The sequence below is a fragment of the Humulus lupulus genome, chromosome 1 (assembly GCF_963169125.1).
Source record: "Humulus lupulus chromosome 1, drHumLupu1.1, whole genome shotgun sequence".
NCBI classification, from domain to species: domain Eukaryota; kingdom Viridiplantae; phylum Streptophyta; class Magnoliopsida; order Rosales; family Cannabaceae; genus Humulus; species Humulus lupulus.
Window position 1 is genome coordinate 296,878,329 of NC_084793.1, and position 16,563 is coordinate 296,894,891.

At 36.2% G+C, this 16,563-nt stretch overlaps 3 protein-coding genes and 1 non-coding gene across 4 annotated transcripts; 1 reads left to right on the forward strand and 3 right to left on the reverse strand.

The window, feature by feature from the left end:
* The first annotated feature begins 1,498 nt into the window (after positions 1 to 1,498).
* LOC133810907 (uncharacterized) lies at positions 1,499 to 3,625 on the forward strand. Its single transcript, XM_062246099.1, has 5 exons — positions 1,499 to 1,933; positions 2,082 to 2,341; positions 2,435 to 2,528; positions 2,677 to 2,788; positions 2,927 to 3,625. Exons 1-5 carry the CDS (start codon positions 1,792 to 1,794, stop codon positions 3,102 to 3,104), a joined length of 786 nt encoding a protein of 261 aa, XP_062102083.1. The 5' UTR covers positions 1,499 to 1,791; the 3' UTR covers positions 3,105 to 3,625.
* Positions 3,626 to 4,747: 1,122 nt separating this feature from the next.
* Positions 4,748 to 7,817, reverse strand: LOC133810896 (zinc finger CCCH domain-containing protein 62-like). Its single transcript, XM_062246098.1, has 8 exons — positions 7,356 to 7,817; positions 7,002 to 7,119; positions 6,573 to 6,634; positions 6,406 to 6,457; positions 6,217 to 6,322; positions 5,937 to 6,035; positions 5,731 to 5,845; positions 4,748 to 5,637 (listed from the first exon to the last, which is right to left on the reverse strand). The coding sequence occupies exons 1-8, from the start codon at positions 7,606 to 7,608 to the stop codon at positions 5,129 to 5,131; spliced, it is 1,314 nt and encodes a 437-aa protein (XP_062102082.1). The 5' UTR covers positions 7,609 to 7,817; the 3' UTR covers positions 4,748 to 5,128.
* Positions 7,818 to 8,602: 785 nt separating this feature from the next.
* LOC133810887 (CDPK-related kinase 5) lies at positions 8,603 to 12,916 on the reverse strand. Its single transcript, XM_062246093.1, has 11 exons — positions 12,051 to 12,916; positions 11,349 to 11,479; positions 11,214 to 11,255; positions 10,923 to 11,031; positions 10,611 to 10,689; positions 10,221 to 10,517; positions 10,026 to 10,138; positions 9,832 to 9,939; positions 9,687 to 9,749; positions 9,416 to 9,583; positions 8,603 to 9,155 (listed from the first exon to the last, which is right to left on the reverse strand). Exons 1-11 carry the CDS (start codon positions 12,654 to 12,656, stop codon positions 9,012 to 9,014), a joined length of 1,860 nt encoding a protein of 619 aa, XP_062102077.1. The 5' UTR covers positions 12,657 to 12,916; the 3' UTR covers positions 8,603 to 9,011.
* A 3,174-nt stretch (positions 12,917 to 16,090) lies between these two features.
* On the reverse strand, positions 16,091 to 16,197 carry LOC133813466 (small nucleolar RNA R71). The gene has a single exon (XR_009884476.1). It is a non-coding gene; the product is annotated as a small nucleolar RNA R71 (small nucleolar RNA).
* Between the last annotated feature and the right edge of the window lie 366 nt (positions 16,198 to 16,563).

Below are 16,563 nucleotides of genomic sequence, written 5' to 3' on the forward strand. Positions count from 1 at the left end.
GGCACAAGTTTCAATCTAATGGTTGGACAGACAGACATTTATAGGAGTATAGAAGTAGATGTATGTTCTTCCCCCAAACCAATCCCTATGAGGTTCATAATCGTCACAAACCAGACCTCATTTAATTTGTCCCCAAATTTTATATAAAAATATATATAATGGAATTTCATACACTTTTTTTTCTCTCTTTTAAACCCACCTGATTTCTTATGAAAGAGTATTGCTAAGGAGCACCTTAAAGTACCAAAATAGCTTAAATCAATTTAATTACATATAATCCTTCAAAAATATTGCTATAAAACACCTTAAGGCCACAAGTCTCAAAATTTCATCTTTTTGCTAAATTTAATTATTTTAATATTTTAGTTTATAGCAAATTACAGGTTTATCTTAAATTTAACTACATATCGGCGGAATACTTGTTTAGAGCATTGTTATAATGCATGTAACATTCTTGAATATGATATATCATAATTGGTCCAAATTAATAGCGAGTTCTGATTAATGATATGGACACCTAAATACGCACATAAATATTACATATAGTGATATGATACTGTTTTTTTTTTTAAATAATGAATCTCAATTTTAATAAATATATGAGTGGCTAGACTAAACTGTCACGTCAATGTGTAATGTTTATATACATATTTTGGTTGCATATATTATTAATAGCGAGTTTTATATATTTTAATTTAAATTAGAATATGTAAGACTTGATATCAAATTGCATCAATAATAATATGACTTATTATATAGAGTGTCATTTAGCAATTCTTGCTATTTTAATACTTTAAGACCATTTTCAATTGGAGATGTAAAAATGGTGCTATATTTGGCACAAAAAGTTAATATATTATATATTTAGCACAATTTTTAGCATTATTCTCCAATGCACGATAGTAAAAAAAAATATTGTAAAATTTAATATTTTATTAATGTTAATTTAATATTTATTGAAAATATACAAAAAGTAATATTTTTTATTTATATTTTATTGTTGATAGAATAAAATAATAATGTAAAAAGTATAACATTTAATACAAATTGATAAAAATAATATTAAAATAATATAAATGATATAAAAGTAAAAAATAAAAGTAACATTTACGGTGGTGTAAAATATTTATCATGCTATAGTGTGTGCTAAATTTGGTCTAACTTTTAGCATGTACCAAATTTAGCATAATTTTTGGCACTGGAGCAATAGTATAACTTTTGGCACACATTGGAATAATTTTTTTTTAAAATGGAGTTATATTTTAGCTTAAAGATGATATAAGTTGTACAATCCTTGTTCACGTAACATTTAGCTATTTGGTGTAAATCAGGGCATCACATGTTTTTAATGGGTATGTCAGCAATAATCTTCAGTTTACGTCTATGCTTAAGTAAAAAAAAAGATGCAAAAATTATAGACTAAATTACATAGTTTATTTGAACAGGAAAAAAAGAAGAAAAAAAAAAACAGCACACTAAAAGCAACTTCCCCAGCTCAGCTCAGCTGGAATATATAAACTGATACACTTTACATAATACCATAAACTACGACCAAATTAAGAGTACAAACGAAGATTGGACCCAAAATAACACCAGTTCTCAACCTAACCAAAAAAAAAAATGCTTGACTCTCCGAAACAGACCAACCGCATAGTCGATATATATATAGATATTGTATGTGTGTGTAGAAGAGAAATCTAAGAATAATCCAAGTACAGAGATTCGAAAGAAGAATTAATAATTAAGGTGTATGTTTTGAGTGGGTGCAAGCGGAGGCAGCGAGAATCGGAGATGATGATACGGAACATGGGAAGCATAAACCCAACTCGAGGCATTGCGGCGGTTGTCGGAGTCGGACCCAAGCTCGGCCGATCCATCGCCCGCAAATTCGCCCATGAAGGCTACACCGTCGCCATCCTTGCTCGCGACTTAGGTAATATATGTTATGCATATATACATATATAATGTTTTGTGTTGTGTTTCAGTAGTAGAGTTTTACCGTACAAGACATTATTTCTGTTTGGTTAATCGGAAAAGAAAATGATGAAAAGGTGTTGATAAATGTATTTTTATATAAACAGGTAGATTGTCGAGATTTGCAGACGAAATAGCTCGGGAGGAGAAAGCTCAAGTGTTCGCCATTAGAATCGATTGCTCGGACTCTCGGAGTGTGAAGGAGGCATTCGAAGGGGTTCTATCGTTGGGATTTGTTGAGATACTGGTTTACAATCCGTACCAACCAGTCTCTTGGCACCCTCCTAACTTCACCGACATTCGAATCGATGCCTTTGAGAAATCCCTCGCCGTCTCCTCCGTCGGCGCTTTCCATTGCGCCCAGCAGGTCAGCCCACTCCCTCCTTGCCTATACATACTCTCTCTCGCGTGTATTTTCTCGGCAACCAAACACTCATATTAACTGATGAATAATTATTAGGTTCTTCCGACCATGGTGGAAAAAGGAAGAGGGACGATTCTCTTTACTGGCTGTTCAGCTTCTCTTAATGGCATTGCTGGTTACTCCGAACTATGTAATTTATTACTTAATTAATTATTAATATATAATTAAATTGACTTTATCAATAATAGATTGACTAATACTAGAAATCAACTGTTATTAATAATTGCAACTTAATTAATTTATTGGGTTTTGTTTGTACGGACAAAAATAAAAAACAGGCTGCGGCAAGTTTGCGTTGAGGGCCCTTTCGCAATGTTTGGCTAAAGAGTTTCAACCACTCGGTATTCACATCGCTCATGTCATCATCGACGGGCTCATTGGCTCACCAAGGTTAGATCTTTTTCGCTGCTGATACATTTAAAGATACATTTTTTAATCTTATAAGTCTTGTTCTAGCCTCAAATAATTGAAAGAGTTATAACATATTTATATATGTATGAGATGTATAAGAGTGATGTGGTGGAGCAGGGGGTCAGGGAGTCCAGCACAGAGGACGACGGCGGTTGGGGAACACATACAGAGCGGAGGAGATGGGTCACTGGACCCAGACGCGGTGGCTCAAACCTACTGGTACTTGCATCTTCAAGATCGAACCACTTGGACCCAAGAGATCGATCTTCGTCCTTCTACCACCAGATTCATCTGAGTCTCTTTCTCTCTCCATCTATAAACAGGCTTTCTCATATATATTCAAATTAAAATGTACTTGCCCATCATTTGTAATAACGGTTTCAGTACGTTCTCAATTATTATTACATGCACAGTTTCACACCAGACACCGAAACCACCATCCTCATCCTCGTCATTGTCACCGGTCATCGTCATCGTCATCGTCATCATCATCATCATGCGTCTTGGCCAAGATTATTGCCCCTTTCATTCGTATGACTCTCAAATCTCAACCGGCCAATACCAAAATCATCGCATAGGATCAGCCATACACTGAGGCCAATACTATATCATCCAAATGATATTTCCCACTTGTGGTGACTCGGTTTGTATTGAAAATTACTCTTTTTGTTTTGTTTTGTTTTTGTATCTACTTCTTTTCTTGGGTGGTTTGATTTTTGTTGTTGTTGTTGTTTCTTAGTGTGTTGAGTTGGTTTGATTTCGATATTAGTTTAAGTAGAACAGTCCCATTAAATTATAGATGAATTTTTAGTGTTATTTTGTTGGGTTGACATAATACATATGATTAGGGAAAGGAAATGTCAATACGGGTCTATAATGATGTTACATTATTTTGTTTCTTATCGTACTTTGGTGCGGTGAATCTAATTAACGAATGGCCCACCAGAAGAAAAGGAGGTAGAATGATAGGGACAGAATTTCATGGATAGAATATGGACTTCGTGTTCCAACTCGGGACACACAGTGGTTAAGCCCTCCATTTCTTTCAAAAGAAAACCACAACAATAAAAAAGAACACAAGTTGAAAGAGTAAAAATCAGGCAAATTAATGTGGATGGAAAACGACCTAGTTATAGGGAGGAGGCAGTAAGGTGCGGTGTCAGTCAAGAAAGGCTGCCAATCGACAGTATTGATGAGGAGCCGTCATTTGATATGAGGTCTGATACCAGCGAGTACTGACACTAGTTGGATGTCGCAAATAAGTTTAACCCCAGCTATGGTGTTTGGGTGTTTGATTCACGCATAAGTCCATATTTATTTGTATTTTTCTATTTGGCAAAAGAAACAATACATGTCCCATCTCAAAAGTCGATAAAAGCTGCACTTCTTTCATTCCAATAATAAAGTAACTGAATAATACCACATAGTCACAACAAAAATGAAAAAATAAAATTACGACCCATGTTTGCCCTCACTCTTTTCATTTTCCTTTCAATTTTCACGTTTAGTCGTGTTATTGAGTGAACTCTTTTCTTCATCATCGAGACGCACACATCACTGAGTAAAAATGTTTAACTTCGACTGTTAAAACCAAAAATTTTAGTGCGGTTCAATGTGGAACAAGTCACACCCATGCAATAATGCTTCCTTTAATAGTTCAATAATTGAATGAGTCAAATTTAGTTGAGACTACTTTCTTGTTACTTGAAACAACTTTGAGTCAATTAGTTAGGTTCATATCTAGAGTCTATAATGAATCTACTTTCCATACCATATGATTGAAAGGCAAAGGACACGCCCAGCCCAGCCAGGACCCTTTGGTCCCAATGTTGTCGTGCCTCAAACAGGAATAAATATTTCTTGAGATGCCTCTTTTGTCGTTCCACCTTTTGGCTTGCGTCAAGAGACTCTAGGCCCCTGCCCCACTCCCACCCCCACTCACACAAATTTCATTTGATTGATTCAATTCAAGTTCAGTACACTTCAAGTTTCGATACAGAAAATTACCTCACCAACAGTGAAGCTCTGCTCAACAAACTAGAGAAATATTCTTCCACAGGCTCAGATATTTACAAGCAAAAGTTTTCTTCGTGCAGCCAAGGGAAGCAATATAGGTATAGAGTAAGTTCTAGTAGGTATGAGGTAAACAAATACACCAAGGAATGACACGAAGAGAGTAAAACCTAATGTACCATGACCTTTTTAGGATATGATCACTTGAGGAAAAGGGCGTAAACACTTGAGAGTTGAGATTGCTATTTTAAGCATGTATAGCAGCTTGTAGGTGTACTGTACAAAAACAGTAAAAAAGAAAAATTCTTACCTCCGTTGCCCATCGGTTCCCGGAATAAATGGATGCATTGTTGGCCTGTGAACATATGGCCCTAAAAAGCCACTCCAATTCCTTGATTCAAAGTTGTAGCCAGGATTTAGAGAAGCATGATTAGTCTGAAAAGTGTGGTCAAAACGCTCGAATTGTGGTCCAGGCATTCTATCACATGTATCAGAGCTCCTGGGCCTAGAAATGGGGTAAGCTGCACTCCTGTATTGAGATCTTATCTGAGATTGATCATTAACCCATGGAGGATCTGTATGTGATTGAAAATTTGGATCATTACTAGTGATTGGGCGTGAGAATTTTCGATATTCCCTAAAATGTTCAAATGATCTAAATGTTGGATCATGATGTCGATGACTATTATAATTACTAGATTCTCCAACGGGATCTTTCCCACGTCTATCAAAGTTATCCCTTCTCTTCTTTGTTTCGCTGGCCTTTCTCTTTCGAGATAGTCCTGCAGAGGAGATTTTTTTCTGGTCTTTTGTACCTGATCACCATCAAATGAAGCCATTAACAGACAATCTATATCAGCAAAACAAACAAATAGAAGCAATCCCTTTTTTTCTCTCATGTTCACCACCTCTATTTGCAGTTCCATTCTTTGTTCTCTTCATAGCTCTCTCAAGCCTTGCAGCTGCACCCCGTTTGTGCTTTTCAGCAAGCACATTCAGCCGCAATCCTTCGTCACTCCAACGCTAAAAAGTGGACAAACCAAAACTCTTACAGCACGTAGTCACCATCCCCACCTCCATAAATAAATAGATAGATAAATTCTCAAAAGCTCACCTGTCTGAAAGTTCTCATTTTATAGAGATTGCGACCCTTTACAAGCAAAGGATAGAGTGGAGTCAACTTCTTGAATCCTCTACTCCAGACAACTTCAACCTAAATCATCAGAAGCATTAACAAGGTAGAAGAAAAAACACCCTTGGTGCAAAACTACAAACTCATGAATAAATAGATAAAAATTCAACAGTCCAGAAGATGTTAGATTGATAATATATGGGTGTCCACAGTCCTGAAATAAAACATTGGTTCTGAAAATCAAGAGTTGCAAAAGCCTCACCGTAAAGGTATGTTGTTGTTTTGCAGCACCGTAGCTCTCCTTAACAACTCTTCCAGCAACGGTTCTCTCCCCTAAAACCTTCCCATGTCTCGTCACTTTATCAAACCTGGCATGGTACAAGAAAATGTAGGTTCTAAGAAAGAAAGGACATCATAATAATAAAAGACCAGAAAAATTGATGATTATTACCTCTCAAAAACTTTTTGCGTAAAGAGGACAACATCTCCCTTGCACACATCACCTACATCAAGTCAAACATTGCTTGAGCAAACGGCAAATTAATTCTCATAATTATAGAAAAAAAATAGCTCAAAGGTTAGATAGAACGCACAATGATAAGCAAAAGAACCAATTACCAGTACAATTGATGACAAAAGATGAACTAGGGTAAAGCGCTTCACCATTTCCATCCATTAACCTAACAGAGTAACTCATAATAAATGTCTACAATATACATCAGGAACAGAAGTGACTTGAAGAAAAAACTTAAAAGATAGACCAGCAGGAATTTGCAAACATAAATTAACTGAAGTCAAATGAAGACAAAAAATAAAACATACAAAGCATTTCACCTCAAAAACAAGAATGTACTGGAATAAATACATCTACCACAACAAACTTAATAATGTATCCTCAACACAAGCCATTTTACTATGTTAACAACGTTAAGAAATGACTAAGAATACCGTATAAACATGAATAGCATGATTTACAAACCCTTTCAAAACCCAACATTGGTAAGTCAATCTTCTGAGTTAATCATTTTCTTTCAGGGATTCATTTACCTCCAATGCTCCTTAATTCTTTGAATACAAACAGACTTAGTTCCCGCTACTCTGAGGCCATGCTTCCGCAAATATGCTTTGCAATCTTTGAGCTTTAAAGATTTCAATTCATCATGTTCTACTCCAAGACAATAAAGATACCAGATTTTGGAATTAAAAATTGAATATAGACATGTAATTATTTATTTGCATATCATCATCTCATCGAAGGTACTTGTAACAAAGAATATTATGATTAATAAATCAAGCATATTCAATGGAGTTTCGGAATGAAAACTCTATCAAGATCCTCGACAAACTTGATACTGATGATATGAAAAACCTAAAAAGAGAGGGTAAGAATAATAAGAAAACCTTTCAAAAGTCGGACAATATTGTTACAGAGCGACTCAACGTCAACGTCAACGCCGTGGCCATTGTTATCTTCTTCATCTTCTTGCTTTTGATCAGAATGCTCCGAATCCGAGTCCGACCCCTCCTCCGATTCGTCTTCGTCATAATCGTCGTCGTCGTCGTCTTCCAGATCTACATAGTCGGTGGCGGCATCATCATCATCAGAAGACGAAGAGAGACAAACGACGAGGCGTTTACCTTCCCTCTCCGCCATTTCATACAAGTGTGAAACGCAACAGCTTACGGACAAAAGGCCTCTCTTTTTTATTTTCCAAAATTAAAATAAACTGTCCTATTAGGTAACCGCCATCTCTTTCTATATTTGAATTTTATACATTTTATATTCAAATTCATATCCACAACCTTTTTTTTTTATTTGGACAAGCTCCAGCATATCGACAAACTTTAATATCTTTAATTTTAAATTTTTGATGATTCGGTAAATAATTACCCTGTAAAAAAAACAAAACAAAAGTGAATCGAACTTTTTTGAAAGAGGAGAGAAAATAGGTTAAGATTAAACGACACCCCTTTATCATATTTTCTTATTATATTTGAAGACCATCTTACTTGGTATGCATTTTTCAAAATTAGTGTTGTCTACCACAAAAATAAATCAAAATAAATTTATGTTGTGTTGTTGGTCACCACACAGGACACATCTATATAGAAATATTATTATAAAAACCTTACAAATTTATATTAGTGCCATATATATGACTCTTTCCTCAACAATATGAGTAGCTTTGCACAAATCTAAGGCAACTAATTTGTGAGTTTAATATTTTATGAAGCTGGCTTATTCCTCTTCAGTATTTAAATCCTCATTTTTTTTTTGGACAAATGACCAAGTACTCATTGATAGCTATGGAGATTTAAAGTAATTTGAAGTAGCAGCCTTCAAACAAAAATCCCAAAACTTGATTAGGGCTTATTGCAATTGAAAAATACAAACCATAAGCTGAACTAAAATCTCATTTCACCACTTTTAGATGGAGAAGATGGCGAAGGCATTGTAAGCCATTGATTGTTTTGCATAAGAATGGAAACTTCACTATGGCACTATCCAACAATGTCAAAAAAGCCTTCAATTTGTCCCCCAAAGAATTGTGGAGAGGGGTTTATAGTTAATGAAGTAAAAGTTGGAGTTCTTGCAAGGCTTATCCAAAATGATATGACCAACTTAAATATATTTATAGTTAAAAAAATGAATAATAATGGGAATATATAACAAAGAAGGAAAAAAATATCATGAGAGAGAGAGAGAGAGATGATACAAGTTACAACATAATGGTGGAGACATCTGAGCAGTTGGTTTGAATCAGCAAGTGCAGTAATAGTCTAGTAAAGCAGTTAAAAAGAACTATATAACTCTCACCTTCAACTAAAAATACTACTAAACTACAACTTTACAGAGGATAAACACAAATACTCGCCTGGGCTTTTTGCACCCTGGAGCACATGGTTGTAGCTCCCAACCCAAATTTGTACTGGAAATTACAGATAAAAAAGTAGGCACCTATAGATTCGTAGTCTCCGCCAGAAAGATTTCAGAAATGGCCATTTCAAACTCTTCTCGCCAGTAATTTTTATATGTCAAAATCCCCATGCAAATTGTCAATGAGTTGCTTTTGCAAGCGTTCTGATCGATACCCCGTGTAATAATTTAACAAAACCAAGGAAGCTTAGCTTTCCATCCGTGTGCCTGATCCAATCGTGAAGAACGGCATGTACTGGAACGGCTGGGCCAAGACCGAGTTCCTGTGAGCATTTATAGAGAAATGATTCATACATATTAGGGTTTCACCTCAAAGTGGTTGTCTTCTTCAATGTTTGTTGAAACTACAAATTATGATATATACTGGAAACTTGAGTTGTGAAAGGACAAAATGAAATGAAAGGAAAAACAATGATAGCAAACCATAAAAATTATAGGGCTTAGTACTGAATGTAGAGACATAAGCAGGTTAACAGAATAATCATGAGTAGGAATGTCAGATAAACAAATAGCACACACATACCGAAGCAAGCTCATCAATAACAATAGCCCTGTTTCCTTCTTTTTCAAATAGTTCATAAGCACATCGAGCATGTTGCTCCCACCGGTCAAGAACCTCAAGCTGATGGACGCTTACTGTAGCTGCGCAAAACTCCTCAAAGTCCATCCTTCTATATTGCAGCGCATTGAACTGCAAAAGAAGATGGACAATAAGTGGTGGACAGACAAATTTGTTCAGTTATGAAATTATATATATTAATTTAACAAGTTGGCACACTAATCAAAACACCTACCGATGCTACAACATCAAGAACATGTGAATCCTTCATGGCATCAGTTGCACTTTTCATTAAGGCCTGACAAATTCAAGAAGTTAGAAATATGGATAAAACCAAAACTCATGCTCAAAATAAAAGAGGCATTCTGCAGGGAACCAACCACTTTAATATTCTCTAAGCTTATTGTGCCATTTTTGTTTGGTTCCAATAAAGCAAACTGCTCTTCAATATAGTGGAGCTCATCCACAGTCAATGTTTTGGACAGTGCCTGCCAAGAAAACGAAAATTGTTACAAGATGATGAACAGATGTAATGTGCTAAAAATTCTGATTTGTAAATGCATCATGTACACACCCTTAAAGCAGCTTTCCGGAGAGATGAAGAACGCAAGTAAACCTTCATGAGTTTGAAAATGAGTATATCCAAAGGAACATTGGCACCACTGTCATTTTTCAGCCATGGGTGACCTGCAAAAAGAATTTGTGAGCACCGGTGATTAAAGAAACATGAAAAAGAAGCCACATTAGTAACAACGGACAAGGAACTCACATAGTGCTTGAGCGGCACTCATTCTTTTTCGTGGATCCTTGATCAGCAGGCGCTTGACAAAGTCTTTTCCCTCAGCAGATAGAGAGGGCCATGGGTCTTCATCAAATCCTGGATCAGCTTTTAGAACAGTACGAAATATCCCAGATTCCGTTCGGGCCCAAAATGGCCTGCTACCACATAAGAGAATGTATGCAATCACACCTACACTCCAAACATCAGCCTCTGTGCTGTAGGCTCTATGTAGAACTTCAGGAGCTACATAATATGCACTACCAACAATGTCATTGAGCCTTTCATCTGAAAAGGCAAATGTATCATGTTAAGTCACTCACTCATCTAAGATTAAACGAGCACCAACTACATTAACATTGTACTGAAGTGTTCACAAACCTGGTTTGACAAAATCTGACAAGCCAAAGTCTATGGCCTTCAATTCTGAATCTTCATCCTTTGACGTAAATAGGAAATTCTGAAGCAGCAATTAACTACACTTAGATGAGTTTACGTAAATGAAATCACACTACAGTTGAAAATATCCCGAGGAAAATTCAGCAGTTATGCAGATATTGCTGGAAAGATGGTCATGGTTTAGCACAATTTTAAACAGAAAAGAAAAGGGTGCATCTTCCCCCCCAACCTACAGTGATTTCAAACTATCTTCAGCTCCATTAAAAACAAAGAAAATCAGAGAATATATCACACCTCAGGTTTAAGATCCCGATGAACCACACCCTGAAGGTGGCAAAATGCAACAACGTTCAATATTTGTGTCATGACTTTCTTTGCGTCATCTTCTGTGTACTTCCCTCCCCTGCATAACAAAGTAAAATGAATGTAATTTAGAGGGTGGCCATTTGCTATCAGCTCCTTTACTTCTGTAAAATCAACTATCATTAACTCCACTCCATAAGAAATGAAGGCTTCATAAGATTAAAATAACCTTCCACTGAAATGAAGCAAGATTTTTTTTTTTTAAAAAAAAGGTAATAATACCTTGAGAGTATCCTATCTAAAAGCTCTCCACCTTCACATAACCTGAAAGACATGACAATCAAACATTTTCTTTGTTATTGTCAAAATCATTAGAAGAACATAAACTAAAAAAGAAATGCTGCATTTGGGGCTTACTCCATTACTATGTAGACGTTATCATGATCCTCATGTGCATCATAAAATTGTACTAGATTTCTGTGCCCATTTAAAGCTTTCAATATCTTGACTTCCCTTCTCACGTCCTCAATGGCAATGGCAGTAGTCATCTGGCAACAAAAATACACAAGAAGAAAATAAAGCTTAATCGAAACCATGACAGTCCAACGCAAGAAAAAACTCCCTTTTACACTGCGACTTCTTGAATCTCTCCAACCACAACTGCTTACTATATAACATTCCAAACGGACCAAACTCATGTACACAAATCTTCAAACTTCATATCGAAATGTCTTTTTCGTTTTTATGGAAGGGAAGAGGAGGGACACAAGCAAATGCCCAAAATAGAAACCCAAATTGATACCAATAAGGCATGCACAAACCACTACTCTATACAGTTTCACTAAGGTATAACTCAAAGATGACCTCAATTGCGAATTTGATCACATAAACTACTGATTGATGAAGGCCCACTTTAAAATTTCAACTTTATTCACCTATAAGCATACAAAAATCCCTCTTAAGATGCAAAAATCACATGCCCTGGTATCGGATCTACTTCAAAAATGGGAACTTTAAACAAGCAATTCCAATCAACAACTCACTCTTCAATTCAAATAAACTCAATCACAGAACATAAGAACCCGTACACGTATATATGTTGCAGACAAAATTACGAACCTTTGATTTCGGAATCACTTTAACGGCAACCTGCTGGCCTTTGAGCTCACCCTTTTTAAACTTAGCAGCACAAGTATACCCAAAATGCCCTCTTCCGACCTCTTCACCCATCTCATACTTGCTCCCAAAATGCTTAGAGAAACCAAAGCTCTTATCAAGCCCTGTAATTCCTTCAGCCTCACTCCCTTCCGGTATCGCAGCCTCGTTCGGCTTCACCGACCCATGCCGCCTCCGCAGCACGGCCTTAATATGCTTCGCCGGCGAGGGTGGTGGGAACGGTCTCTTGAAGAACCGCTTAGGTGTGGAGGAGATCGAACCCGCATTCGCCGGAGATCTCGCCGGAGACTTCTTAGAGAACAAGTAATGAGCCGGACTGGGACTGTAAAACGAAAAGAAGGGAGACTTCTTCCCGTTCTGAACCTCTTTCGCCTGCTCAACACTAACCCCCCCGTCGCCACTGACGGAACTCACTGGAGGAGCAACTCCATCCTTGGCCGGAACAGAGCTATCATGAGTGGGAATAGAGCTATTCCCGGTGAGTTTAAGATCGGATTTGGGAGAAGGAAAGCCAGAGTTTGGGGAAGGTTTTGAAGTACAGAGACCCATTTGAAAACCTCCCCAAACGGAAAACAAGTTTCGGGATTTAAATGAGAAAAATCGTTGGTCAGAGCATCGTTTTTGGATAATGGAATTTCAAGAATTGGAATTTTCAAATTCTTAAAAGTTTTCTTGGCTTTGGGATTCAAATTCGGGATTTATGGGAATTGAGGTTTTGAGTTATCTCCACTCCGGTTAGTGAAAACTGAAAACGTTGAGAATGATGGTAAGGTAAGTAAGAGAAGAAAGATTTTGATATTGATATTGATAATAGGGATAGGGATCCAAACACAAAATGATAAAAAGAAACGACGACGCGTTTGTCTTTCGATTATTATTATTATTTTTTTTTTGTCAAAAAATATTTATTATTTTTGTAGTCTTAAAGTGCTGTAATTTAATAGTGATATGTATTATTATTTAAATAAGTATTTTCTTACGGATTACGTAAAATAAAAAAAAGAAGAGAGATCATACAAGTATTTAGGTGGGGCCCACTTAAGCATGTGGCGTACGACACGTGGCAGATATATAGATGAGTTGGTGTTATTAATTAATTGGGCTGGAGTTCCGTGCCTTAATAAACGCGAATTGGCCGGTACACAGTAATAAACTGAATTTTGTATTTATATTATTATTATTAGTTTTTATTTTTTTTATTATTATTATTAAATGTTGGTCGTTGTTGAAATATTTGACAATTAAAGTTGTGCTTTTTAGAAAAATGACAACCTTTAATTACCTTGAATAATATTATATGACTCGAATTTTATCCTCTACGACCCTTGACTTATAATTTTTCCTTTTTAACATATTTTCGGGGTTGTGTTATTATTTATTCAAAAGAAAATTAATATTTCGAATACAATAACACATCACATCTGATATGTTGTATTATTAAGCTTTAAAGTTCCCATTTGTATTTATTGTATAAAGAAAAAAAAAACACTTTCATTTTGTGAAAGAATAATGCCTAAACACCCATCCAAAATAATATTAATAATTAGCATTTACACCTTAATAAAATATTATTGTGAAGTCTATCTTTAAGTTTATGATTTTGTGGGCTAATTTATAAATTATAGGTTCTTATGGAATCATCACAGTTTTATCTGAATTTAGATTATATGTTTTTTTAATATTAATATTATGAGATAAAAAGTTTAATGAGTACAAATTTTGACATCATAATACATATGATAAAAATTGATTCATTAACTCAAAGTAAAACATTAATGTTTTTGGAAAACCACCCTCTAATTAGAATTGAGAGTAATTAATCAATTTGACGTATTTGTCTGATCATGTAATTACACAATATTTTTATAATTGGGAGTAATTAAATGATCCAAATTATACTCTCAAATTCTTAGACTTATACAAAATTTATGTAATTATTGATAAACGAGTTTTAGGCTCGTTTATGGTTCTAGTTTTTAGGTTATTTTTCTTTAGTTAGGATTGTTTTATTTCGGATTTATGCTCTTTTGTTCTTGTTTCAGGGTAATTGATGTTAAGTGTTGCAAATATTGAAAAGGAGCGAAAATGGAATGAAATCGAGACGGATTAGTGACTTTTGGGTGTTTCTGTAAGTAGCGCTACAGCGCTACCTTGGGAGCGCCGTAGCGCTAGGAAGAATTCTTGAAGAGCTTCAGCACTGACTTAAGCGCTACAGCGCTACAACATCAGCGCTACAGCGCTGGGAAGCAGTTTTCAGGAAGATAGTTCCTGACTTTAGCGTTATAGCGCTACCAAAAGAGCGCTACAGCGCTGGTGCCTAGTTTTTTCCCCGTTTTGTTTCTGAGTTTAGCGCTACAGCGCTACAATGTTAGCGCTATAGCGCTAGGGTCGCGATTTCTGGCATAATTGGTTATTTTTGATGGGCAATTCAGTCTTTTCGAGAGGGAATTTTCAGTAGGGTTTTTTGGGAGTCATATAGGCGACTGAGAGAGGCTAATAAGATACGACGACGGCTGGAGTAAGAACACCATATTGGAGGATTCGTCCCTGAGTTTTCATCATTGTTTCTGTCAATTTTCATGTTTGTAATTAAACAGTTATTTTAGTGCTAGAATGAATATCATAGGCTAAATTTTCTTTTAGGGCTTTTATGTGAATCTTTTGGAAACCCTTGTTATGGTTTAATGCAAAGTTGATATTCTTCTTCATCTATTTCAATTCCTTGCAGTCTATGTTAATTGAGCGATTATTGATTGATCACCTCTAATTGCTATTTTATGAATCAAATTAAAATCTGAAAAGTGAAATTTGATATGCTTTGATTGTTTGGATGCAAATTTAATTTAGAACGAAAGTATCTAGGTTATTTGCTTATTTTCTGAGTTGCGTGGCTAATGCCCTCTACATGATTCAACTTACCATAGAAATATAGGAAGTTGTCATTTAGATTGAATTTCATAAGTCTTGACCAGATTATGAATTGTTTTTGCAACTTATTTTTGAATAGAGAGAAGGAGATATAGATGCTTGCATTAGGAAATAACAGGGTGGAAAAATAGAGGATCATAATTGTCCTAATTGTGTTTTCTTTGTTAATTTGTTTAATTTTTCACTGCGCTTTGTTAGTATTTTTCTTAGTTTAAAATCTCTGATAATTGCTTAATCAAATAGAATTAAGGGATTAATTGATTGGTAATTGATAGATCAGTCCTTGAGGACGATATTCGGTTTTTACCATTTTTATTACGAATTGCGACTGTGTGCACTTGCATAGCTATAAATTTCGCAACAAGTTTTTGGCGCCGTTGCCGGGGACTGAAAATTATCAATATCAGTCTAATTAATTTTTATTCTAATTTGATTTTTATTTCTCTTGTTCCTAATCTGTTTAGTTGCTTAATTTGTCTATCTCAGGTGAATTTTGGTATATGCGTGGCAGGAAAGGAAAAGCCACACTTGTTCCTCTGAATCCCGAGATCGAAAAGTCTTGCAATCAAATCAGAAAGAATAAGAGAGAGACCCAGAATCCTGTGAAGATGGCACAGAATGATGGGGATGGCAGGAATGGTATAAATCCAGGAGTTGTCCAAGGGGTTCAGGCTCAGACCAACGCTGAGAGGAGTCTGAGAGATTATGTGCTACCCACTCTGACGGGAGTACAAAATAGTATACGCCCACCAGCTGTAGAGGCCAACAACTTCGAAATCAAGCCTGCTATTTTACAAATGGTGCAGTCCTCTGTGCAATTCAATGGGTTGCCCTCTGAAGATCCTCACACCCATTTGTCCAACTTCCTGGAGTTGTGTGGAACCTTCAAATATAATGGGGTGAGTGATGACGCAATCAAGCTTAGGCTCTTCCCATTTTCTCTAAGGGACAGAGCTAAGAGTTGGCTGAATTCTCTGCAGCCAAACTCCATTGTCACTTGGCAAGATCTGGCTCAGAAATTTTTATCCAAATTTTTCCCTCCGTCAAAGGCTGCTAAACTGAGGGGAGAGATAAATAACTTTTGCCAGAATGATGGGGAGTCACTGTATGAAGCTTGGGAACGGTTTAAGGAACTCCTGAGAAGATGTCCTCATCATGGCATTGAACAGTGGATGCTAGTACAGAATTTCTACAATGGTTTATGTCCAACAACCAGAACTATTATAGATGCTGCAGCAGGTGGTACTTTTATGAGCAAGAGTGCAGCTGGTGCTTATGAGCTGCTGGAGGACATGGCTACAAACAACCATCAGTGGTCAGAGGAAAGATCATCAGGAGTTAGAAAGGTAGCTGGGGTGCATGAGCTAGATGCGATTACTGCTTTAACAACGCAAGTAGCCTCTTTGACCAAGCAGTTGCAACAGAGTAGTATGTCTGCTAATGCGGTTCAGATGGCAGTGAGGTGTGAAATGTGTGGTGGTGCTCATTCTTTCGATCAGTGCCCTATCTGTAATAATAACACCCCAAT

Excerpts from the sequence above, each read along its gene's own strand:
- LOC133810907 (XM_062246099.1), top strand. The coding sequence starts at position 1,792 with ATGATGATACGGAACATGGGAAGCATAAACCCAACTCGAGGCATTGCG. Across the intron at positions 2,342-2,434 it reads CTTTCCATTGCGCCCAGCAG|GTTCTTCCGACCATGGTGGA; the intron begins GTCAGCCCACTC and ends AATAATTATTAG. Across the intron at positions 2,789-2,926 it reads GGGCTCATTGGCTCACCAAG|GGGGTCAGGGAGTCCAGCAC; the intron begins GTTAGATCTTTT and ends GTGGTGGAGCAG.
- LOC133810896 (XM_062246098.1), bottom strand. The coding sequence starts at position 7,608 with ATGGCGGAGAGGGAAGGTAAACGCCTCGTCGTTTGTCTCTCTTCGTCT. Across the intron at positions 7,120-7,355 it reads TATTGTCCGACTTTTGAAAG|AACATGATGAATTGAAATCT; the intron begins GTTTTCTTATTA and ends GTCTTGGAGTAG. Across the intron at positions 6,323-6,405 it reads ACGCAAAAAGTTTTTGAGAG|GTTTGATAAAGTGACGAGAC; the intron begins GTAATAATCATC and ends GTACCATGCCAG.
- LOC133810887 (XM_062246093.1), bottom strand. The coding sequence starts at position 12,656 with ATGGGTCTCTGTACTTCAAAACCTTCCCCAAACTCTGGCTTTCCTTCT. Across the intron at positions 10,518-10,610 it reads GTCAGATTTTGTCAAACCAG|ATGAAAGGCTCAATGACATT; the intron begins GTTTGTGAACAC and ends TTGCCTTTTCAG. Across the intron at positions 9,940-10,025 it reads TCCGGAAAGCTGCTTTAAGG|GCACTGTCCAAAACATTGAC; the intron begins GTGTGTACATGA and ends TTTTCTTGGCAG.